The sequence below is a fragment of the Bactrocera tryoni genome, chromosome 5 (genome assembly GCF_016617805.1).
Source record: "Bactrocera tryoni isolate S06 chromosome 5, CSIRO_BtryS06_freeze2, whole genome shotgun sequence".
Lineage (NCBI taxonomy): Eukaryota > Metazoa > Arthropoda > Insecta > Diptera > Tephritidae > Bactrocera > Bactrocera tryoni.
This window is the reverse complement of record NC_052503.1, coordinates 1,683,703-1,710,797: the sequence shown is the minus strand read 5'-3', so window position 1 is coordinate 1,710,797 and position 27,095 is coordinate 1,683,703. Positions and strand designations below refer to the sequence as shown.

Genomic DNA, 27,095 nt, shown 5'->3' with positions numbered 1-27,095 from the left:
GAAATGAAAAAGAATTAAAATTAAAATATGTAGCTATATTGTAGGGTCTGCGTATTCCACCAATAAATATTCAAGGATGAGACTGTTTAAGAAGAGGTAAAGGTAGATATTATTTATTGAGGAAAATCAATATATTCTTGTATTAACTTCTATGTTTCCTCCACTCCCAATTTTGTTGACTAAAATATAATTTTTAGATGAATACTGTACTTAATTCTTTTTTACGATATAAGAATGAATCTGGAATCTGGAATATTTAAAATTTTCTGCTAAGGCTTACCCATGCTGATAAAAATTGAGAGGTGAGAAATGTGCTATCAGCGACTGCAATAAATAGAATATATAGGTGCCGATTTAAACCGAAGTGCCTCCAAAGCAAGTAACAAAAAAAAATACTTCTTAAAACAACAACCTTATACACGAAGTTTAAAGCTTCGAAAAAGCTTTTAAAAATCTACGTTTGCCATATGGGCTATGTACTATGTACGTAGAGTAGTTTTTCTATTTCTTTGAGAGCATAAGAAAATTTTGTTTTTTATTGTGAAAAAAAAATGTAAAAAGTCCCTAAAAATTTGAGCTCTTAATTTTTTCTTCTTTTACATTTTTCACAAATTTAAAAAACATGTGTCAACAGCTGGTCTTATCAGAAACTTCGTGAACTATACGACCTTGTTGTAAAAGTGCTTTGCTACAGCGATTTAGTAAAAAAAATCAATAAGAATTAGCACAAATTCAACTCTACTGCTGCTTACAATAGTTAGAAAGAGTAAATAGAGCAATCCAAGTAGCCAACCAGAGGACGCGATAGGTAACGGCGTCGAAAAGCCATGTAGTGAGATAAAAACATCGATTGTTGATTTTTGTGTAGTAATTGTGATAGGTTTAAATAAAAAATTTGTATAAAACCATTGAATCAAGTTTTAAATACAAAAAATTCATTAAATCTTTACTTTAAACTTTTTTTATTAAATCGTTTATATCTCTAAATCAAAGCACTTTTATGATCGTTAAACCTTTTTTGTCCGAAATTTAATTTCTCAGAATTGGCCCGTAGAAATTTTTTAAACCAGATAAAACCAGCCATTTACTAAATTTTTTTCAAAAATATGTGATAAACGTGAAAAATCGAAAATGAATGAAGCCATTTTTAATGTGCTGTTTTGATGTGAACCATATTCCAGTGAGGATATTCTGCATCTATCGGAACCAATGGCAAGAACTGGGCTATAAGGCGGGTGTGGCAAAGTTTTCCAGCCAGTGCTTTCCAAATAGTGTGTAAACGGTTTTAAAACATGAAGCCGAGCGTTGCCATGATAGACAAATATTATCTCGTGTCTAGTCGGACGTTCCGAACGCAATTCAGCAATCACTAGTTTCAATTTGATGAGTTGTTGTCAGTATCGTAGTATTTTCATTAAGGGCTCAAGGGAAGCTCAAAATACAGCACACCTTTCTGAACCAATCAAATATAGACCTTGCAGTAATAGATATTCAGCTTTCCGTTGGATCATGGAATAATCAAGTTACGTAATTTCTTGGCACACCGCAAATACTTATATATCAGCAGATAAGGAGAAAATTGTGTTGAATTTCCAATAAGTGTCTGACAATGACATTCCTGACAAAACAACAAAAATCTATGACGATGCAGGAGCGTCATACTTACAACCTCGTGCAATGGAAATATTTACCTCTTCTTTCATTAAATTGGGCAGTGAATACTGGATGGGAACCGTTTTATTTGTATACAAACTTAAATTCGACAAATTTTATTGTACAAATAAATAAATAATTTTAGCCTATGAATATCAAATATCTAAGACACAATTCTGCAGTACCTCTTATACCATTAAAGATTAAAAAAAATGATTTTAAGCTGGCATATAAGCAAAGTCACTGCAAAAATTGCAACAAAATGCTGCATTGGAGAGCATGCGTATCTCAATAAATAATAAACAAAAATAAAAATTTATTTAAAACTAATTTCAAGTTGTGGTAATCGAATATCAATTTGCATAGCCGTAAAGATACAGAAAATAATTAAATTCAATTACTGTAGTTACAATAATTTTGCGCTTCAAACAAGCCAAACTTAACAATTTCGACCAGATCTAGTAATTATTTTCTAAATTTTTTCTAAACCACTAATTTTAACGTAAATCTACGGTTTCTGGCATCATTCATATAATTTCGTTATTTTTCCGTTTTTCGTTGAAACATAACTGTGAACACAATATGCGGTGAAACAACTTGCACGCAGCCGCAGTGTTCCTTAAACGAAAGGCGCTTGCAAATTGTTTGAAATTTTGTACAACAAAATCATTACTCAACAATAAATTACATTAAATTAAATTATACTAGTGCATATTTGAAGAGAAAAAATCGAATTTGCGTTTACAATCTCAACGATTTAAATCTTCTCGCAACTCCTCCCTAATACCGCTCACTGCCAGTGGCCGTGGTATGCCTTATAGTGTGGATCCTGGTGTTGCCCCACTGGCTGATAGCTGTCGGTGGCTGCCTCCTCCAGTGTGGGGTCGGTTTGCAGAGAACGCTTCCAGTAGCTGCCGCCCGATTCGCCGCCCCAGTCGTCGCCATGCTCCTCGTAGTGGTGCTGATGGTGTGCATGTTCAACATAGACAACCTGGTATTAGAGAGATTTTTTGTTCGTTGAAGTGAGAAACACCAAGGAAATACCAAAGATACCCAAAGGATTGTCGTGTATCTGTATGTGCGTGTGTGTATAAGTGTACGAGTGTATGTGTGCGTAAAAATGTCGGAGTTCTTTTTTGTGGCTTTTGCTTGTTTTTGTTTGCTTGAGTTTTGTAGTGTTGGTGTATGCAGGAGCTTCTTTCTGGGTCAAATAGATGTCGTAATGATTTTCTTATGTTTTCATATTGTTGGTTCCTATGTGATCAGATTTCACCTAATTTAACTAACTTCGAACTTCATTATATCAGTGTTTGCTGACCTAACATTTCAAAAGCTCTGAGAAATTAAACTCAGTACTAACAAATTATCTTAAATATATTAATATTATATCGGATGTGAGTCACCAAAAGAATAACGAATAAGTATTTCTATGTTAAGTGGTTGTTTTAAGCAATAAACCATTAATTTGTTTGTAAAATGCTGATTAAAGTATTTTTCTTTAATATACTAAAATACTTATATTGAATAATCTGGTTAATGTATATTTTTATAGTGAGTAAATTTTTAAATAACCACAAATTCACCATACGTTTTCACCACAAATATAATAATTTATATTATGTTATTAATATTTAATTGATCTTAATTCAACATTGTGTGAGATTTTAAGTGTTAGCTCTAACCGATATGCACTCTTTCTTAATCGGAAGTTGAAAGGTCGCTATAATCAGTGTGTCACCGTTGGAGATAACTATGTTATGTTGAACGAAAAAAAGAATTTTGTCAAAAAAATGTATTTTACTATGATAGGCCAGAGACTTTTCAACTGACCTGTTAACTACATACTTTTCTTAATAGCAAAACTTATGTAGACTAAAATCGCATATTTTATTTGATTTCAGATAGCAAAAATTGAAAGAATCCCCAAAGTCCCAAGAGGGATTCAAGAAAAAAGGGTAAAAAAATTAAATTATTTATTCGAAGAATTAATTGAAAAGGATTTTATAAACTAACCCTATTATAAAACGATAAAGATCGAGGCATTAAGTAATTAGTATATATAATTTAAGTAATAAAAGTTCGCTCCTGCGACTGGAAACGGAAATGGAAAAGAAAATAATGTAAAAAGCTAAAAAAGGTTAGCATGCCTTATGCTATGTAGACAACACTTAAGAATGCTAAGAAAAATATTTATTGAAAATGTTAATACCTAATAAAAATTTATATCTAACATCTGCATACATAACTAAATTCAAGTTCGGAGCATAGGTAGCCCCAAGGTTGGTCTCGAATATCATGCTTAGGCGTAAGCTTATGATAAGTTCATGCTCATGCACATGCATAATAAATAAACTAAATTAAGTAAGAGTTCAAAAAAAAATATTTTAATATTACGCTAGTAATAAGAATAGCAAACAAAAAAATATTACAAACTATTTTAAAAATATGTGCTCATTAAAAATTACTCGAACCATTTTTTTTTAGTGCAGTTCAAAAACAAAGAAAGTCAAACACAATCAAGACAAACATATAGAACAGCAAACAAAACCAAACACGCGCATTACACAAACAAAAGAGTACGTGTTGGGGATGCAATAAGACTCCCTCAGCCTTTTCCTTCTCTCAAAAAAGGACTAGAAATACCAACCTTTTGCGGCGTCCCACCACGTTTAACATCGATCCAGAATCGTGCGATATTTATCAGCAGACCAATCAAGGCGATGGCAAAGAATTTAATTTGCAAATGAGCGCCCAAAATCTTCAAAAGCAACTCAATCTTGGCCTTAAGGAAAGAGCCCAACAGCACCAGTTTAGCGATCGCCTTCTTCTTCTTCTTCTTCTTGCCACGCGTCACTGTTTCATGAAAGAGTTGAAAAGAGAGAAGAAACATTGCGGCACAATGCTGTACATTAGTATGAATCGATCAAACGGCACGAGCTGGGCCTAAAACTAGTTAACAATTACGAAGAATCAAAAAATCGGTTGGGAGGGTGGGTGTTTGTTAGTATGAAGTGCGTTTCATTGTGCATTAAATAGTTGTAGAGAAGCATAAGCGTTCTATATAAAAGAATTATGCACATATGTATATATATACATTTAGTAAATAATAACCGATTTTATGCTAGTGTGAGAATGCAAAGGAGGCGAGTTCGTTGCTTAAGTCTTTCGTTTGAGATGTCTTCATTAAAAGTTACTATATGTTTCTTAATGTTAAATATTGAGTTTGTGAATTTTTGGCACTTGAGGTAAATTAAAGCTTATATAAAACAATTTTTAAAATATTTATTTTTTTTAATTAATTAGATAACTTATCGATTTTTTTCATATTAACTCCAAAATGTAATTTTCTCCTGCTTAAGAAATCCTGGAGATATTATATCACATTGAAAAATATATACATATGTATGCTATATTTTTCAGAAAATAAAAAAATATATTTTACATCTATTAAACTATTCTTATTATCTTATACTTTTTCATCGAAATATTGATTATTAATGAACTCGCTTCTTTTGCCATTTCTCCGCGACTTAATCTTAATTGTTTAATTTATGTGAAAAATGCTCACAAAGTAAAATTATTAATATTTACAGACATGTTTTACATTTATAGGGCAATGCAAAATGCAAGCAAGCAACTTTTTTGATACCTAAAAGTAAAATTTTAGAAAACTGAACTTTAATGTTATTAAGATAAATTTCAAAAATATTAAATATTATTAAAATTAAAAATTTTCGAATTGAAATATGCCAATAAAAATTATTGCGTGCATTTTACACAAATTTTTCTTACTAACTATTAATAATAATTAAATAATATGTATAGAAATTAAAATAAATATCAATAGACCATCCTTCACAACCGCAAGCACTACATTGCCGACAAATGTCACAGTTTCAACAACCAGAAAGTTCACTTGATGGTTTTGGTATGCACTTTCTGGTTTGTGTATTTGCTAATGACTTACTTTCTGTATATAAGTGGCAACTCTCGCTTCTCAAAGTTGAAATACCCTACACCCAAATAATTTCTGAGCAAATATTTTATATAAGCAATTTTTGTCAAAATTAAAACTTTTTAAATTCTTGTTTCCTTTTCCATTATGTTTGTTATGTGTTAATATGATTTTATTAATATTTAATATATTTTAGTTTGGGATTCGCAACATTTTGTATAAAAAGGACCGAGTATTTTCCAGTTTTGCATCACATTTTTATACATAGATACTCTCCATCCCTTGGGAATATTTATAGCTCCAATTATACTGGGTTTCTTCTAAACTCTATTCTACACAACGAGGTAATTTCAGAGAAAACAAAATTACTGAGTTGGTGGTTTAAGTTATGCGAAATAAATCTCTCACAAAATTATTCTTTCTATTTCTATTTCTATTTGTTAACTATTAAGGTGTTTTTGGTATTTGTATTGATTCTAGAATATAATTCGCCGACTCGTAAAAGTAAACTATATATATTAGAAGAGATTTTTGAATTATGGTATTCAGTTTCTAAACTTTAATACGAAGATTACTCGCGAGTATAATCGAATTCAAAAAAAAATTTTTGTAGCTGAAGTTAAAAAACTTTCGGATTTCAAAGTATTTTTTGACATTATCTAAGGTTTTGACCACGCATTACCACCACGGATTTGTACAATAGTTATATGGCAGTTCATATCAGCAAGAAAATATTAGAAAGTTCTAGTAGAGGTTGATTTATATTCTTTGGAAGTTTGAAATATTCTTTTTGGCAGAGAGGCTAAAAAATGGAGAGAGCGCTTCCTGTAGAAATATCTCTAAATAAGAATATCTTCTTTAAAACAATAGCTTACAAGCTAATTTCAGCAAAACAATTAAAAATTAAGTCATAAAAAGTACTAAAGGTTTATAAATTTATATTACGGGAGTTTACAGGGGAAGAGCAGAAGGTTTACGTAAAAAATAGAAGGACCATATGTCGCTTCGACGGGAATTTAGTGGAGAATTAGTACAGGGAACACCTCTAAATAATTTTCTTTGTTTGAAAATTTTTAAACTATGCAGGTTATTTCTTTAGTCAAGCGATTGGATGTAGGGTATTTCGACAAACCAACACCACACAACAGTTAAAAAGAAAAGGAAATTGAATAAAAGACATCAGTAAACGCACGGAGTTATACATACAATACTACCAAAACCAACACCAACTACAAATTTAAATTTTATATTACAATTATAATAACTGCGGGATAGTGACTAAGTATTAGGAAAAATAGAGGAGAGTAAAAATTTCGTGTACGAAAAGGGTGCGATCAAGTTAATAAATCACACGCAAACACACACCTCCAACGCTTCTACCATATTTTATCGGTTTCTTGTGTTTGCGCTTGTGTCCACCATCCGTAACGTCGACGGCATCCACCAACTCCTCCAGCAGACCCAAACCCAAATGATCCGAGGGCTCCTGCTCCACCACAACTGACACGCTGTCATCGGCAAGTTGATGCTTCTTCTTCTTCTTTCGTTTTTGCTTCTTCGATGGTTTGCTATGACCTTGCGAAACCGGCACCCATTCAACGGCATCATCGTGATGACCGCCATGCCCATGCAATTCCAATTCAGCTGGTTGTACGACTAAAAGTGTTTCCGGTTTCTTCTTTCTCTTATTTTTGCGTTTCTTTTTACCACCACCGCCGCCGCCCTTCAACTGGCCGGGTGGCGCATCTTCATTATCTTCGATTTCAATAAATTCGACGCCGTCTGAGGAATCATGATTAGCCACACCCGGCGCTGTGCCAGTTAGGGGCGCCATGTCAATGTGATCCAGCTGGCTGTTCACGCCCACCGGCCGGCCTTTTAAGAAGTTGACTTCATGCTGCTGGTTAGTGACGCCATCGCGATCTACATAATCCTCATCATCATTCTGCGACGGCTCTGTTTCGCCATCTTCGTCGTCTTCCTCTTCTTCATCTTCATCGCCATTCTCGCTGCCATCCTCTTCCTCGTCATCTTCTGTTTCATTGTCGTTGTTGACGAAGTTCTGTTTGATATTCGGCTGCACATAGTCGTACTCGCGGCCCAAAAAGCTATGAGAGATGAGATCTTGGAATTGTTTATAAATTTTTAACATTTATTGTATGCACTCACCCATCCATAGTTTCGGCCAAATATTTCTTCATATAACCAGTGCCGATTTCGATCTTCTTTAATATCGTAGAGGGCTTCTCTTTGGTGGGGCTCTCGCTGGCGCTGTAGCCACGCTTCTCCAGTGTCGCATTCAATTGCCGATCGGCTTCCACTGTCAGACAAAACGTAAAATTTCCGTTAATAAAGATAAAATGTTAAATATTTTAAATGTTGCACTCAAAACATATTAACTGAATAACCGATCTAAATACACAAATAACCCATATTAGCGTTACTAGCACTTGCATTCGTCGAAAGCTGTACCACCATGTCAGGCCGATGTCTCATGGTTGCCGTTAGAGAAAAGCGTAAATAAAATAGTTCACACTTTTCACTCTTAAAATTTTACTGTCACGGTCGTAACGCACTGACTCACATCCACCGGTCGAGCTAACTTGCTACAAGTACTCCGGTTTGTTTTGTCGATCAATTAAGCGGACGAAAAAACTCACTCTTCGAGCGACTAGTTTAACCAATTAAGGATGAAGTAAACAATAAACACACAACTTCTAACACATATTCATACAGTTATAAGACTATTTTCGTAAGAAAGCAAAAGTTTAGTGCATGTGACTGAGGAATAGCAATTTTATATTATTTCATTTTTATTTAATCGTTTTGCTTTTAAATTTTATTTTATTTAATTTTATTTTATTTTATTTTATTTTATTTTATTTTATTTTATTTTTTTGTATCTTATTTTTGTTTAATTAATATCCGGTTGTACTTGCAAATATACATAAATGAAATGAATTCAAACCGAAGTCTACACGCTAAATCAAACATTGCAACCAATTAAATATATATTTTTTTATTTTATTAATTTTCCTATGAATTGGTTATGGTTCGCAGCCACACAGGCATGAAAAATTCACCAACTAACCGAAACCGGCAAAAGTTGTGGAGCAGTCTGCTCTGTCTGCTTCACTACAAGTTATCGCTTTTCCTTCAATGTTGCGTTTATGAATTGTGTGTCGTGCTTTGTGTACACTTGTATGCACATTTTAATCTGCAATATTCAAACGCGCACACACACACACATGAGTCTTTCGTTCTGTGCTGATTATGCAGCAAAAGTGCCGTTGAATTTCAATGAAATATATGCAGGTACCTCCAATTGATGTTTAACTACGATTAAAGTAGGTCTTATGTAAAAAGCAGTTCAGCTTTATATAAGATACTTTTCATTGGCAAATTTTTATCGTTATTTAGTATCGTTTTGTTGATTATTTTCATTTTATTCAGAAGCCAGTGGAGAAGCTAACTGAAAATATGAGCCCTTGTTTTATTTTATTAGTACACGCAAAATATTCCTCAATGGCAAGTTCGCTTTAGTTTTCAGAGACCCCATATATATACATACGTACGAGGTTAAAAGTCTAGCATTGACATGATATACTTGTACATATATTCAGGATATTTCATAAGTTTTCCTTTGTAATCCTAACAATACAAATTTCGAGCATAGATTAGCTAACCGGTCAATAACCAGTTAAAAACGCTTCAATTAGGGAAAGACGAATCTTGCTGAAATCTAAGGCTTCTCTAGATTTTTCTGCCTCAATAAGAGACAATAACGCTTTATTTGCAAGGACATCAGTTTCTGAGAAGAATTACTTTAAGTTTGGCATTCATATCATCGTCATGAATGAATATTATAGATAAAGCGAAATAAGTAACTATTTTACGACTTCACGAATATCCACAAGTGCGAAAGGGTTTCGTTGACTTAGAGCAATGACAATAAAAATTTAGAACTTTTTTTCATTACTTTAATTGATTTCGAAATTATTGTTGCTCATTGATATTCTCGTATAAAAAAATTAAAATTGTGTATACGAGTAGCTAATAATACCTTTCAATTTCTGCCACTGCATATGCAATTCACCATCCCACAAATCCAATATGCGTCCAGATTGTTGCCGCGCACAGCCCCATGGCTGTTCTCTAATCGGACATAGCATTAAATCTATATATGGCGATACTTCTGCAAATAAAAAAGATCAAAGGAAATATTGATTAATTCGATGCGAGATTGCATAATTTTTTTTACAAGTGAGATGTTAAACGATCCTCAATCCTTAAATGCATTGCTACACTTGGCAAAATTACAATAACATGGACCAAGTGAAATTATTAGCTACAAATGTAATACATATCTTTTCGATTTAGCGAATAAACAAGAAAATTTTGCTGCAAGCTATAAGCATTTGCAAATCTTTTCATGGCACTCGCCATATATCGTGTGAAATTGTGATACGTGTAAGCTCAATATTGAGGCTGGAAGCTTAGCTACTAACTATTACTGATATGTTTCCTACAAGGTGTCATCACTTATGTGCGTGAGTGTGCAACAAACAAAAAGTTGCATTTGCAATTTATATGACTTAATCTGTCTCAACACAAATGGTGACCAAACCATTGACCATAAAAAGCCGAATGATGAGTTGAAGAGTAAACCAGACATAAACAAATACAAAGCAACAACAAATAGCAAAGTACTAATTTCACAAAATAATAGAAAACTTCACTGAGTTCGTTGAAAAAAGCTGGTGTTGATATAAACAAATAAAAGAAGTCGCAGAGAGTGAAAGCCGCCAGCAAATATTGTCTGTGATCAAGCAAACTCGAACACAACTACTTGTGTACTGTTTGTTGTTGCTATTGTATGTTTTGTTTGTAGTATGTATTTTTATTTGCAATTGAATACTTCAAGCAAAGAAACTTGCCTGTGCAAACAATTGTAACGAAGCTAAGGCATAAATCACAACATATTTACATGTATACATATCTGATTTAAATATATGTTTTGTTTGTGATAAAGGGTATATTTATTATTATTTACTTTGTGTATGGCAGATTTATAGTATAATATTTTTCGCAATAAATTGATTCGTCACATTGAGAAGCTGTCTATGTAGTCAAATGCAAAAATAATGGTTTAATTTTCTTTCCACCAACAAAGCAAATAAATGGTTTCCAAATTTAAGAGGTGGGAAGCGGTAATGATAAACATGATTCCTTTATCCACGTCTACACGTCTATAGAAATGACAAGCGGTTACTAAGGCGGACCAGGAAATCGTTCTCATGACAAAACGATCTGAGTAAACGGAATGATTATTTATTTACCGGCGGCTATTTACCTTCTGGAAACTTTGTTTTATCTACAGCAACAATTGCAAAATGAAACATCCTTCTTTATTCACCAGATCATCCATGTGATTTCAAAGTTCTAATGGTACTCAGTCAGTTAATTTAGAATGATCTAAGCTTACATTCTCGAGGATGGGATCAATTCTGCCTTGCATATATATGACATTTTATGTTCAACCGCTTTTGCATAATTATAATATTCCATAACTTAATTTCATATAGCACTGGTCAAAAATATAAAACTTATCTAGTTCTTTTTGGAATATTAATGGACAATCCCTAGGTATAACTTAACTAAGCAATGCTAGACAGCCCCTTAGATATGAACAATGAAAATGTTAAATATTTTATCGATTCATTGTAAACTCTACAGATACGAATTCGATATTGATTTGGGAACATCAACTTAAAATAAAAATTGGTATTTTCTAAAGTTTACTATCAATGGATGTTCTCGGTGAACAGTGAGAATCTTTCAATAATAATAATAATAATAAAGGTTTCTCGAAAAATATGCCAGATGTTGATGGCTCATACATATGTATCTCCATTCAGAAAGTGAAGTAAAAAGAGGAAAACCTTGACAAAGCTTCAATCGTTGAAACAAAAATATTGCGTCCTTATTTCTATCTTTACCTCTCACAGAACATATATACTCGTAAATATTTATAACTTCAACTCAAATATATTGGCAAAACCATTATTTTTAACACCAGTGATGGCTTGCCAAATTTGTCGAACGCAAAAAATATTGCCTGCTTCAGTGTTAACAAATTTATTTAATGTGCCACATAAGTTATCGCCTAAACTGACGTGGTGTGATACTTCAATATATCAACGTTTATATTCGAGTATGTGATGTATATATATACAATACATATGTGTATAGAAATACATAACAGCATGCTTAAAGGTTTCAACTGCTCAAGGCATAAAACAGTTAGCAAAAATGCTGCAACCTCTCCAACCCCGTTTGAATTGAAAGTCGAGTCGTGCAACTGATGACCCCAAATTGGCGTTGCACCATTAGCAGGCGAACAAAGGATGATCAGCAGTCTGCGCGTAGAGTTTTGGTGACACGTTCGATATCTAAGCAACAATGTAGTAGCTAGAGATTTGGCGACATCAGTTACACCGTTTAAAGCTAATCTACAAAACAGATCTTTTGCTTGCAATTTTTACGTGGGAGCAACAACATTTCACAAGCTGAACTCGCACAGCGCTTTAAAAGTGAAAAAGTGAATTCCTTGATGTTTATCTAAAGATTTTGAAAATTTCTTTCATTGCGTGCACGTTTACAAGTTTAATGGCTAATGATGAAAATGTAGAGATAAATTTATCAAAATTGTCTATAAATTTTGCTATCAAAAACAAAAATAAAATTAAATTATTCCAGCTGATTCGCTATCTAAATTGAAAAGACCTAAAAGGCTTTCACTTATAAAAGCTTTAAGGCTCAACTCATTAATGGACGTTAGACAGCGCTTAAAAAATAAGTATTTGTATATTCTTAATTGAAAATAAGTGATGGAGGAAAAACTTTGGTATCATCTTATTACATTAGTTGATAATAATTAATAAGAATAGTTTACAAAACTTCCAAATAATAATTCTTATTCACTTCTGATATTAAATGTAGCGAGTTCAAATCTGGGCTGAAGCAATTAAATTTTTTAAAAATTATTCAGTTCTTTTTAATGTTGTACTACATGAAGTAGCTAGGCATTTAAAGTACTCGTAGAAACAAACGCATTATCGAAAAAGAAATGCGACATGTGAGAAATATGAGATTATTTGGAATAAGAATCAGGAATAATAAATTTAATGTTTCTTAGGGGGTTACGTAGGTTGTGACGGCCGAAAAAATGCTTATTTCTAACATTTTTTCTATATACTAAATTAATTAATTTATTACAACTCTTTAGCATATCAGAGCCGTATTTGAACAATATGTTATGATTTTTTCATACTTTTTGTTTGGAAATTAGCCCATTGGCATCATGTTCCGGGAGGCACCGGCCTAAATGCCTTCTTGCGGTGAGGATTTTAATGCAACAACGATCTGAAGTCTTATTCAGAGACTGTTGATCTACTAAAGCGGCTTTCTTAAACTAGGGCTTTCTACCTCGGTCGCCAAATTGAAAAATCATTGAAAGCATCTTTTGCTTTTTAGCCCAGACTATGATTTAAGGAACTCTGAGCTAGAGCGCAATTTATATAAATCTAACGACATGTAGCTTGGCTTGAAGCCGAGAAAACAAATTAGGAGTTTATTCTAAAATACTAAAAACCATAAATTTCGTTCTTTATTTTTAATAGAATATACTTTAACATTTTGTTTTAGTTTTCGTAGTAGAGTGAGCATTGCTATGATAGTACATATGCTAAATTCATATATATAAGACGCGTTTTTGAAGTGAAATATTTCAGGCTTTTCACTTATGAGACAATACGGGTACACACCTTAATATCTTCTGACTAAGCCCAACCAAGAAATAATATATTTACTTTCCCATGCAAATTATATATCTTTACAAACTCACTACGGATAATTACACTGTTCTGCCAATGTATAAACTGAATGTGCTTTGCTTTTGTTGTTGTTGAATTTTCATTTTTAATATTGCCTCAAATAATGACATAGAATTGTTTTACGTGTCATTTGATACCCTATTTGCGGCCGGAGCGAAACTGTCCACCCAAGTGCAAGGCGTTTTGCATAGACACACACACATACGTACAAAGGGGAGTATATAAATATGTATAAAGGTTTGACTACTGAACTTCACCTGTAGCCACAATACACCTGCGTCTTTGACTGGGAGTACTTTTACTCGGACTACCGTTGCGTCTAACAGTGAAAACATAATGCACCGTGCACCGGCAATCAAGTGAGGCGGACAATGGTAGCGCAGAAAAAAGCCTTAATAATAGCCACAACAAATATTGTCCGCTGCAGCATTACTGCTACTTGGCGAAGCATTATCTTGACAGCCATTATGGTCAATGCAATAAATAATCTGGAAAATTTAATGCCGTTCAATCAAAGCGCGGTGCGGAGCGCGTATGGCATGCAAATGAAGTCAAGCGGCGAACGGCGCCAATAATGTCGATATGTTTGTGCGGTGAGCAAATAGTTGGAAAGTGTGCGCAATTGACGGAAATGGAGCGACAAGTGGGAGTTGTCGGTGAATAAGGGACAACGGGCGATAGGCCAGTGATAGTCGGCGGGCGAAGTGTGTCTTTGAGTGTCTGTTTTGCATGCAACTTGCACCTTCCGACTTTCGCTGTTGTTGCTGTGAAAGTTTAATTAAGAGCGTGCTGCAATATGGTAACTGAGGGCAAATTTTGACTTTCGTTGATTGACTGCATGTCAATAAAAATTTGTAACAGTAATTATTGTGGACCCACCCACGCCGGCAGCTACTTCAAACGACTTCAATAAATATAAAAATATATCACGCAGCAACATTGTACTTTTATTGCCCTACAGCCGGTGGCACGCCACAATGTTGCACGATTTGGAGGAAATTGTAGTGCTGGAAAAGTAGTGTCCTTCCGATATATCTTTTTAAGTCACTAATGACAAGTCACAAAGAAATGTTATTTTCAGAAAAATTTTTCCAACTTAGCCAAAAAATTAGTTTCACAAACACCAGATGGATATTTTTCATGTTTTATGCATTCTAGGCTTTCTTATATAAAACACCGTTTATTAAATCATAGGGTACTATAACTGGTAAAAAAATGTTTTTATTAAATTGGCAGTGATTGGTATCTCTCACTATAAGTATCAAACAAAAAGTTCAGAGCATATCTTTTCGAAACGTTTTACGCTCGAACATTATTGGAAAATATTGAAATAATTATTTCTTTTCTTTTATTGAAATTGCTCCTTAAAGCGTAATTTTGGTCAGAAGTGGAAACTTTTGAAGTATGATAAAAAGTATTTATTTTAAAGGAAATTTAAATTTTTTTAATTTAATATTAAAAGAAGTACGGTATTTTTTCATCGTATGGCTTTAGTAATCTCTCTTATGTTATATATGTGCGATGAGGTTACATCATGTGGGGTACGAAAGTTAAGATTTCGTACTAAACAATGTTTAAAGACAGTTTTTGATTGCCTGGCTTCGTGTTATTTGAGCAGGCGTCGAAGATGGATGCCAGCGAAGAGAATGCAGTTTTTTCAATAAAGGAGAAAGAGCCAAACTGGGAGCATGCTTTCTATGTTAAATTACCCCTTCAATTTATTGAAATAATAATGAATTTATTTACTATTACTTTTCCCGATAAGTTCTGACATCGAAATTAACTTCCTAAATTTTAAATGAATATTTGAAATGTTTTTGTGTCACACCCTTCTAAAGGGTTTGGTCAGTTTATCTTTAAACGCGTTTTTCTCGCAACCTCAGTTTTAAATTTTGCTTGAAAAATTACTCATAGACAAATGATCAATTCCTATCAAATCTGCACATTTTGTATATAGTTCTCCATATAATGACATACCTGAATTTTTATCTGATAAAAAAACACATTTCGATAGGCTAATTTTAGGTATTTTATTTACTCCTTCAATTTTTATTAAGGATCCCTAATTTTTTTTTAATATTATATTCTCTATTTTCACCGGAGTTAATCTATTTACTTTCTTACTTGACATACGTTCAAAGGGAAACTCTTATCAGATGAATTAACCGACGAAAGAATTTACTTGCATATATGAAATTAGTCCATTTTCCTTATTAGTAAATGATCCTTATAATCTGTAGCAGAAAAATATTCTGTTTTCAACAAAATTGTCCTTCATATAGTCAGTTCATGCACTCAGTTGAGACGATCCATTTATTAGCTACAGACATCATTAAAGGAAAATGTCGTGAATACATATGTTCACATATGTATAAGAACGAACACATTTAACTACTTATAAATTTATTTTCCCTTCCGGTGTATTTATGCCACTTAAGGAATTGTAGATTAGCAAAAAGTATCGACTTTAAAGCACTAAGGCCGCTGAATAACCATGAGAAAATGTCAAGCAGAAGACACGCTACTTCACCTTAACAGAAGAAGAGGCAAACCTAATAAAGTTTTGCCATTAGCTCGCAACTCTAACGGTAGCGCGTACACAAACAAAGCGCATTCAAAGTCAATCGAAGCGACGATACTACAATCTGCTATCGCAGCGATTTAGATCGCATGACTTTTGATACGAAACGCAAACACGTACGATGAGCGCACACATTAACTTTCACTTGCGCGTCGCTTGGCCAATTGAATCAGCGGGTGCTTCGTGCGCATGCGCAGCAACACCACTTTTAAATGCAGTCTCGAAAAGAAATGTAAATAATAAAAATTTATGGCGTAAAGCAAATAACGATAGAAATATACATATATAAAGAAAAGAAATCAAATGCGCCAAAGAGTGTGACCTCACATGGGAGAAAATCTATTAATTGGCGATTACTCAGGCGCGATTTTCCAAATCAATTAGTTGAAAAATAAGTATGTGACAAAGGCTCGACAACAAAGCACTCAGTGTTAATGACAATGATGGAGAATCGCAAGAGCTGTATTAGGATGCAGCAGGCAGACAAAAGTTACGCATTTGGCAAAATAAAACAGTATTTATGCCAGAAAATCAAATACTGCCGAACTCGATGGTCCACAGCAACGCTGACCGTTTGGTAATAATTCCATTCAAACACTTTTTGCTCGCTATCTCCGCCTTAATTGGTGAATTGTTGTTGGTCTTCATGCTAACTTGGCTGCATAACAACAGTTAAAACAGTGTGTAAACAAGTTTTTGGTGCTTCTTTACATAGCAATTTCCTTATATAGATATATGTATATATACACACTTACTCATATGTACCCACATTCAGTGTATATATAAACGTACATGTCTTGGCATAATAAAATGCATTTCTCTGCCGTTTGCCATTTCATCGCATTTTTCGCTTTTAGCCGGTTTATTTCCGCCGAAAAATTTCACTACTTGATTATTGTTGTACATTTCTTACCTTCTATCGACACATGCACATACATATATATGTTTGCATATGGACGTCTAAGATTTCGTCACACACAATTGTGTGTTGTTTAATTATGTTGCGTTGCTAGTTTACCTGCGCGTCGAGACTTTTGTTTTTACCCACTGAACTGAGCGTCTTCAGTTTGTTTACCCACTTGTTTGTTTAATTTCATTGCATGCTCCCACTGCCTTACTCACTCACTTAGTACTTGCTCTAATGTAATTTGTTGTCTTTCATTGTTATTGCATATGCTTTGGCTCTTGTTATTTTTGCGGTCAAATTAATAACCTAAATATGGCTCAGTTGAAGCAAGAAACTGGTTTCAATGACCGCCTTAAATACACTCACAGGAGAACATATGTGAGAGCAAACAAAACACCCGTGTGGCATATGGAGGAACTGTGGAACCCGACATCAAATTATTTATTATAATAATAAATATTTGCATATGTATTTATGGTACCATGACAAATAATAAATATTTGCAAATGTATTTATAGTACCATGACAAATATATTTAGAGAATGCCCTAGAGAAGTCACTTGGTTTCGCTCATTCGTTCATTCATTCCTTCACTAAAGAAAAATTTATTACTCTCGTGTTCCAACCCCAGCTGATGTGAGATATACAATTTTTGACAAAAGTTCCCTCTCATCAAGATCTTCGTTCGAAATTCCGCAAAAATTTTCGTTAGAGACCTTCAAGAGAAACTTCGTCAACAGCCCACATCCTATATGATCGAACTGATTTAAGATGGCAGGGAGAACGTTTTTCAAAATCCAAAACCGACGCATCGCTGCTATGATTACGCATTTTGACGTCAGGGGAGACACGTTTACGCTTAAACTATATACAAGTATGTTATATCTATACTCTCATATTTATATAAACAAATTATTTAGCAGACCGAACATCGAAATACATAATTTCTCTAGCCATCCGTCGTCAAAAGAGCGCAGCATAGACTGACCACCAACTCCTCCAGCTTTTATGGTCCGAATTCGTTTACCCATATACATATCCAAGTACGTATGTAAATTTTATAACGCAGTGATAAACACATTTGTTCATTGCAGGAACAATGCTCGAATTCTAAACTTGGTCAAAGGTTGTATTTTTGCATATTTACGATTTTATTTTTCTTTTGGTCGCTAATATACCAAATACTGATTATTTGAAGATGTTTGTCAAGCTCTCAAACGCTTAAATTTGTTTGCTTTGTTTGCTTTTCCTGGCCTTAATGAATGGAATGGAAATGTTTTTACTGTTTTTAAAATGAATATTACTTTGGTTCACAACAGGTCATTGAGTTAAAAATTTGAGCACTGTACGATTCAGGGTCTTTCAATTAGAACGTTTTTTTCTTTTTCAGAACACATGATTTTTTTTTTTAATGAAAAAAAATTCTTGAAAATTTAAGCCTTTAAATTTGCCTTTAGATACTTCCTTCTCGATTTTTCACTATTTTCACAAATTTTTGAAATAATAAGTGAACAACTGGTCTTATCGGAAAACTTCTCAAGAAAAAGTTGTAGGAAGTTAAATTTCGGACAAAAAAGGTCTCAACGTTCAACGTCATAAAAGTGCTTTGTTTCAGAGTTATAAGCGACTTGATAAAAGAGTAAGAGAAATGCTGGTTTTCCTAAAATTTTTGTATCTAAAACTTTATTAAACTTTATGCCAATTTTTATTTAAAAATCTGCAGCTGATAAAGACCACACCCATGACTTTAAACTTCCTAGTAATCTGAAACTAAAAAAATATTAATCTGTCGCAATGCCTAGAACTACGGAAACGTTTGAAAAACATTTTTATGCGAAATTACGTCTATCCGAAAGAAAAATCAAATTTTCTACCATTTTTTTGATTTATTTTGATTTAATCAAACATTTATATATAAGTTTAAGATATTAGTATTATAATGTTCCAATAAAAAAGTTCCCAAAAGCTCCAGCTAAGCATAAAATATTACGAAGTTACAATTTTCGTTCGAATAATAAGATTTCTTGAATTCCCCCAAAAAATTTTCCACCTCCTGTACAAAATTTGAACGTAGACATAAAAATGTCGGTAGCCAAGCTTAATTCAAGTTTAACTGCATATTAACTTAAACACTAACCACTTCCTCATTTACTTTCATCCAACATGCGCACCACACTCTGGACAGTGTCTACAGCCGGTATTATAAAATATCAACGACTATGCTGCACCTACTTAGCGACAGGTTTATTTCTATAAATTTGCCCCATATATTCATAAACATATGTTAACGCTATACAAACAAACAGACATACGCTTAGGCATACATATGTGTGGAGTTAGCATAAAATGTGCTTGTGCACTCATTATTCAAATGCTCCTCAGTGGCAGTGGCAATCAGTAGTACGTTCTTCCATACATACATACGTATGCACATATGTATCTGTATATATATGAGTAAACAAAAGTTTGCGAAATGTGACAGTGGTGACATTATTTGTTTTTACAACCAATCAAATGTAAAATAAAAACTTGACACCGTAGTGTAACCTGTAAATTACCGTTAACCACCGCAAAGCATTCATCAACATACATTCACACTAGCGACTCATGTGCATTTACACCTCAACAAAGTATGCGCATGCTCATGCAATTTTCTTATTACCGTGAAATCCGCTCGTTTGTGCTTCGTCGATTTTGGCTTTGTGGCACATTAATCAGCTGCCGTGAAGCGCAATTGCTGTTGCAAACTAAATGGTTACTGCAGTGAAGCAATTGCACCTGCTGCAAGCACTTGACAGTGAAAATTTCCATGGCCCACAAACTACACGCCGGCTCCAAGATTACACTTAGGTTTTTCTGCATTTTACGCACGTGCAACAAGCAAAATCAGATGCAGCAGTTGAGTTTTGTTTGTGTGCGAAGCTCTTCAAACTAATTCGCTGCATTCTGGCAGGACTTTGCTAAGTGCTTAGTAACCACAATGCGTGAATCAGTTGCAAAGAGTGCATTTTGTGCAAATGTTTTCTTAAAAACGATTATGGCGTGACAAATTTTTCAGCTTAAAAGAATTCAAAAATATCAAATTATCTAAGAGCTTATTCTGATCAGAGAGCTCCGAAGTTTGGGGCGTGATGACCGCATCAAAAATTCGAGAAAAAAGCGGATGTAGTTACCATGGCTCTTAAATGCTATTCGAAATTAATTTGAAAAATCTGTGAAGGGAAAATAACACAAGTCTTCTTACTTAAAACAAAAGTTTTTTGATTTTTTTCCCGATTTTCCAAAACCTTTTTAGCTTTAAAAACAGCTCGGTAGTATCTGCATCAGCATTTTCGAGTCTGTAACAAATAATCCAAACAGCAATACCTTATCTTGTCTTAAAAAAGTTCTGTCAAATTTTCAGTCTTTATAATAATGGCGACTTCTCTGGAGTAGAGACCTTTGAATAGAAAGATCTCAATATAATACTATGATATCACTTTCGAAATATATACATTATATATTTTTTTATTTTTCTGTCCTGATATTCAGCTTTCACTCTAGTAATGGAGCACTCAGTAAATCACATATTTACAAGGAAAGACAATACCAACATAATTTTCTTAAGAGTCCAGAATACAAATGAGGCAAGATTATATCTTATTACAACCTTAAATCCCTCAAATCACAGGTCTCCAAAAAATTCAATATTCACCCCATAAAAAATTGCCTCTAAACACCGTTATTTAGATTACTCGGACTAGGCAACAAACTGTGTGCACGCCATAATTTTCACTTTCCAATGGTTATCATTATTCTTCGCGCTTATTAATAGCTCCATTTATAACTGTTTTACACTTACCATTTATGCTCCGTGCGCTGGCTGCGCCCACACCAGCACTAACGCCAACTGGCGTGTCGCTTGTTGTTGCTGTTGTTGCACTCCAGCTGTGCGCGAACGGTAACGGCGTTAAAGTGTCTGTAAGTGCTAGCAACACTAACACATAACTCGGCCCTGACCAATCCATTGGGGACTTATGCTGCCAAGCTAATAGTTTTCTGCGGTCTTAGACGGTGGCTGGCTGTTGTTGCTGTTGTAATGTCAATGCTTGTTGACAATTGACAGAACAATCAATTTATTGTTAAATTTTAGGTCTCCACCGAGACGCTTGATTACAGTACTTCAATGGGGCGCGCTGTGCTTCGCTCAACGTTTACAAATTATGCGCACTGATACCGTTATTTATTACGAGCATGGAAATAGAATTCGTTCATAAATTTTTCTTTTTGTCCAGCAAAAGTTTTGTTTGTATTTATGGTAGTACTCAAAACGCTGACGCCGATAAATGCGGCATACCTCCAGAGCTAGAATTGGTAGGCTTTTATGTAAGTAAAAAATACTTCTATTGATGTAAGTTTTAGGTCAATTTAGCGGTTCTACGCGGTTAAATGTCTTGACCGCCTTCTATGCGACACTCTTTTGACACTCGTCAGGCATTCTTAACGCGCAGGCGCGCACGAACCACACACACACCCGTTTATGTATATAAAACACTTCACAATCGCTGTGCCTCCAAAGCGTTGTCCAAAGCGCTTGCGCGCACACATGTCCACTGATAAATTATGCACAAAACTGTAACGATCGAAGAAGAAGTGGAAAAACGGTAAAACCGATCAAACAACAATGTGAATTTCACCGGCACATATGGCGACTATTACACGGTGACCGACTCGATTTTATCGCTTTATACTTCTCAACAATGAATTTTTTATTCCGAAACACAATAACAGCAGCTCATCTGCAATGCTGGTGTCTGCGCTTGTTAGCTGGCGGAAAGAAAGATTCGTTGCAAGCGCGTCCAAGTTCAAGGTAAGATTAAGCCATGACTGGCATACGTAAGAAGCTTTATACCAAAGCCGCTGTGCGCTGTAAACAAAAATCCAGCGTTGAAGCGCCAAAGAGAGTAGAGAGGGAGCACTGAAACGCTATATTGAAGTACACAAAATGCTGCAAGCAGCAGAGAAGCAACTGATGAGGTTTTAGTTGAGAGCCAGAGAGAATACCGGCGCTTATTAAATTGCTCCAAACACCGATATCTGTGATGAGCATATTTCGAGTCTCGCACTTTCTTGAGCCATAAATTGACTGACTCTAATAATTACTGTGAGTGCGGTAGTTGGTGTTAGCGCCAATCGTTGATAATATGGTGCTGCTACCTTAATATATGTATATAAGCAGCGGCAGTTGTTGTTGGTGAGAGGGAGGATTGGTAGTCCAGACAGGAAGGTAACTTTTTGCTCTTCTTTCACATAAAATAGTCATATATATTGACAGACAGTGCCTATTATAGCTAAGATTTTTAAATTTTAATATTTGAAGGACTGTTATTGTAGTAATTTATGTTTATTTTTTATGTCAACAAGAACTTTAGTAGAAGATAGATTGTAAAAGGCCCTTAAATTACCATAAATCTTGAGTGCTTAACTTTCATCAGTTTTCCTTTCGAAAGGCAAAATAAAAAGAATTCGTTTAATAATAAAATTTAAGGAGTAGTATTTAAAAATTTACTGCTTTCGTTTATTTTTCCAGTCATAAATATTGCCATATGAGTTTCGACTGTGTATATACACATATGTGTAGATATAAGGTATAGGTACATAAAGCAAGCGTTTTTAGATGTTTAGCATGGACCCAGAGGAATAGCCGTCAAACCTACTGGCAAAGTTAAGATATAGCTTCTTTTCACTTAAATCATATGTTACGTCGGCTTATCTTGCAGATTTTGCTAATGGAAGCACAAAATTAGTTTCAAGTAATTAACACTTCCATGACTACGGCAGAGCTGTACACGTTTTTATATTGCCTAATGGAAGATAAGGCTTCTCATCGGTAGATATTTTCTCCACGACTACTAATTCTATTACTAAACTAGTAACATATTTTCAAAGAGAAAAATAATTTTGTTCACCAAAAGGTTATTTTTAACATCGAAAACGAATTGATATTTAGATTTATGTATTTATAAATGATCAAGATGCCGAAACGTGCTTTAATTCGTGTAAGTTTGGCCCCGTCTATTCGTTTGCCGGCGATTATTTGAGTAAAAGATCTAGAAAGTGATGAAGTTTGGTATTGCAGATGGTTGGAATCAAATCATTGTCATTCTCACAAAGCTCTTACGCCCACTTACGTAACATTATCTCGGCATTTCTTTTTCATTGCGAAATCTGCTACAAAATGTGCGAAATCGGACTACGTCCGAGATATAACAGAATTTTATTTGATTCTTTTTTACAGTATATACCATATACTATATACATATCTCAAGAGCCGTTGTCTTTTCCGAAACTTTACACAAATAGTGATTTTAAATCTCAAAATTGTTGACATCGGATCATTGCTTTTCAAACCCCCAGATACCCAAATTTTGATCGGGTTGCTTATGTCTGCCTTTATACCTAAATTATCAATCAATATTTGAGATATTAATATTAAAAAAATTCAAAAAAAAAGTTGAATAAAAGGGTGCCCATATGTGAACAATGGATAAAATCAATAGTTCCTCTAGCTCCCATATGCCGAAAATAAAAATTTTCGAGCTTGCATTTCACCTTACACTGATACATCGGTCAACATGTAAGTTATCCTAATGTAATTCAGAAAATCTCTTTATAAGACGATTTTGTAAATAAAATCAAAATTTAAAATGATTGAGAGTTTTCAGATGAAAACAAATATATATTATATCCTTTGAAGCCTGTTACTACAACAAACACACTTTTGACTTTCAATTACAAATTAACATTAACTCATTTTTCTTCAATATTAAACCAATTTTTATGATATCTCTAGTTTTTCTTACCGCAACAAAATATTTATTATGTTTAGATATACATATATACGAAGCAAATTAAGATATGGAATTTATGGCATTTGCTTGTAATTTGTTTGATCTTCAACCTATTAGGGAAAATGCGAAATAATTGTGTAGAAAATTTTCATTCAACACCACGAAAAACAATCAAGCACATCTTGTTGCACACACACACACAGACGTAGAAGTGGGGTTTCTATGCCTCACATCCGCTGACTTGTGTGGAACCCGCCGCGCAGAACCACACATTTGATTGACTCGCTGCGCATCTTCATTTAATTGGTGAACGCTACCGCACTGCAAATACAAAAATATTGCTGCGACAACATAAGGCAGCGCAAAAAAGGAAGGAAGTGAAACCAAATTGGGAAAATCGCGTAAAAACAATAATTTTCATGCATTTTCATTTCATTGCTGCCACTGACACTCGCTTTCAGTAACAGCGCGCAGTTGTTGTGGTTGTGGCTGCATCTGTCTCCATTACATGCAATGTTTTGTGGCAATAAAAATGACATGTTGCGATCTAGCTGTCGCGCTGCTGCCCAATTACAGCCTTTCCATGGACCGCAATGTGTGTTTTCGGTGGCAAGTTGTCCCAACGCCTGACAAGCAGTTACCATTGGCTGTCTGTCGGTGCAGAGGCACGACTGTCGAAAGGCCAGTCAGTTCTCAGCATTTGTCGAACGCGTACGTGTGTGTGTGTAGACATTTCGGTGTCCGCGCCGGTGGCGAGGGAGAAACGAGCTGTGTCACCAGTCAGCAGCCACCAGCGGAGGTGGTCTAATGTGATTATGTGGTTGAAAATAGTTATCTAAATTTGTATGAGCCGTTTTATTTGTTTCGACAGCCAAAGAAGAAGTGAAATTGTGTGCCCACTTCCAGCTTACACACACACTCACACATATGTACATACATGTAATTGGTGTTGCTTTTATTATTGTTATTATTTGTTTACAATTTTTTTCCAATCGCTTTAAAAATCATTTGAAAACAAGGCTTATAAGCGAACTGTGCCACCGCTGTACTTTGTTGGTGGGCACCTGCGTTTTTAAAGAGAAATACGATTTGTGCGTTTCACTTGCCACATCCACCAAGCAACACCAATAGCAGTACCTGGCGCAAGAGTACATTTATGAACACTCGCTGGCATCACACCAGTTGTCAAACACCTGTAATCGACGCATTAATTGAGGGGCATATTTAGCGATGGCACCTGCCAAACAGAGCAAGTTCGCTATAACAAGTGCGCCGCGCAAAACCTTTTGCATCGCACTCGCCATCGCTATCGCTGCTCGCAAAGTGCTTTTTGTTGTTTTTGTTATCGCAAATGCAACATAGCCACATACAAAGTAGCCTGACATTTGTAATCATCTCCACCTTGTCATTCGTCTATGCATCAACTTTCCATCAAAAATCACCGACAACAACATGTTGTTGTTGTTATAGAATTGTGTGCAAATTACCCATTAAAGTAATTCGCCACGTCTAATTTGGTCATTTCTAAGCGTTATGTGCACATCCATTAATTTTAATTGCACACTTTGTGTTTCTTCACCGCTTTTACACAAAACGACTGATAAGCGCCACACCTAATTAATAATCATACATATAAATGATTTTATTGTCGGTATACACGCATCACTGTTTTGCTAGTTTATCGAGGGTGAAATTATTCCGTTTGATTATCTGTGGCATGTTCAAGTTGGCATAGGAAGCCTTTGAGGCAAAGTGGCACTGCGTTTATTTGTGTATTTATCTTTGCAGAGATTTTGCTTGAGCGAGGGAAACATCGTATGTCAAAAATAGTTTACTTACACTTAACGGTACATGAAATACGAAAAGGAATACCGTTTTCTAATAATCTCCAAACACCGGTTTTGTTTAGTTTATAAGAAGACAATACTTAATTAAATATTAAACAAATAACAAAATAATATATAGCACTGGGCATAAAAAAAATCGGTCAGTAGGAAAATTTGAGTTATGAGCTAAAATATTCATTAAAGAAAAAAAGTGAAAATGAGAGTTGGTTTGCATTTATGATAAGCGATAAAATAAATTTATACCCAAAAATATTAGTGTTAAATTTTTCATGAAGGAATTGTTTTTCAAATTTGTTCAAATTAAAACAATTAGGAATAGCCGACAATATTGATCACAAAATGCATTAATATACTAATATCACAAAGATTTTTTGATTTTATTTCATAAATTTTTCTATATTAATTGGAAAATATTTCAATTCATACTTTACTGCTTCTCCTCTTGCCTTAATTACTGTTATAATCCTAGCTGGCATTGACGATATAAGCTTTTTCAATAACCCAACCTTAATGTGTTTATACCAAGTCTTCAAAGGGATGCAATCCAGTCCGTTTTTGTCATTTGGCTTCTGTGCAGCTACCTGAGATAGAAGATCACAATTAGTTAGGAATTAGATTGATAACAGGTGCCTGCAACTAAATGAAACTAGCCCAGACCATTATAAGAAAACCAGCCCAGACCATCCTGTTACTGTTCTTTGTAGGCATTCTCACCACTGGCCGTTCACCTGACCTTTTCCATACATGGTGGATACCATCTGATCTAGTGATATCAAACTAGAATTCTAATTTCCGCATTCGTTGGCTCGAAAAAGATTTTTTGGCTTGAATCGCACCTCTCCGAATAGTTGATGCATTCACTATCACGACAAGACCGTCGAATTAGCTTGTCAGTCCGTTCGGCTCATAAAAGCAATAGCTTCTATAAAAAAATAAAGAATGTTAACTTTGGCTCTACTACGGCCTTAATACCCTTCACTTATGTATTTTTTGTATCAACTGTATGTTTTGCTAAGTTTGAAAACGTATCCGGCCAACGGTTTTATTTCAACTTTAAACGTTTTACTTGTTAGTTCTAGCCACGTTATTTGATAAGTACAACCTTCAAGTTGAATTAATGTTACTTAAAGAAAATATTTTTTTTTGGTTTGAACTGTCGTTTATTCAATGCTAACTTCAGTGAACCCTTTTTATAAAATTGTATCATCATAATAGTATTCAGGTTTTCTATGAAGCACCTCAAAACTTCAAATCTTTAAGCAGAGAAGCGTCCATATTATTGTTAGTCCTTTTCTTAGCCAAATACTTTTCACGGGCTTGAACAAATATTACATTGCTCCAATCACAGTTAATGTTTTCTGTACCCAATCCAACCTTTTTTATATAGTTTTGTTCACCTAACGGTTATTTGTATCACCAAAGTATTG

General features: G+C 34.4%; 1 protein-coding gene across 1 annotated transcript; it reads right to left on the bottom strand.

The window, feature by feature from the left end:
- Positions 1 to 1,807: 1,807 nt before the first annotated feature.
- LOC120777829 lies at positions 1,808 to 21,436 on the bottom strand. Its single transcript, XM_040109366.1, has 6 exons — positions 20,833 to 21,436; positions 9,672 to 9,803; positions 7,778 to 7,928; positions 6,974 to 7,716; positions 4,301 to 4,506; positions 1,808 to 2,644 (listed from the first exon to the last, which is right to left on the bottom strand). Exons 1-6 carry the CDS (start codon positions 20,996 to 20,998, stop codon positions 2,444 to 2,446), a joined length of 1,599 nt encoding a protein of 532 aa, XP_039965300.1. The 5' UTR covers positions 20,999 to 21,436; the 3' UTR covers positions 1,808 to 2,443.
- Between the last annotated feature and the right edge of the window lie 5,659 nt (positions 21,437 to 27,095).

Coding starts and splice junctions, on each gene's coding strand:
- LOC120777829 (XM_040109366.1), bottom strand. CDS start 20,998: ATGGATTGGTCAGGGCCGAGTTATGTGTTAGTGTTGCTAGCACTTACA. Junction 4,507..6,973: donor ATATGGTAGAAGCGTTGGAG/GTGTGTGTTTGC, acceptor TTCATGAAACAG/TGACGCGTGGCAAGAAGAAG. Junction 2,645..4,300: donor GTGGTGGGACGCCGCAAAAG/GTTGGTATTTCT, acceptor CTCTAATACCAG/GTTGTCTATGTTGAACATGC.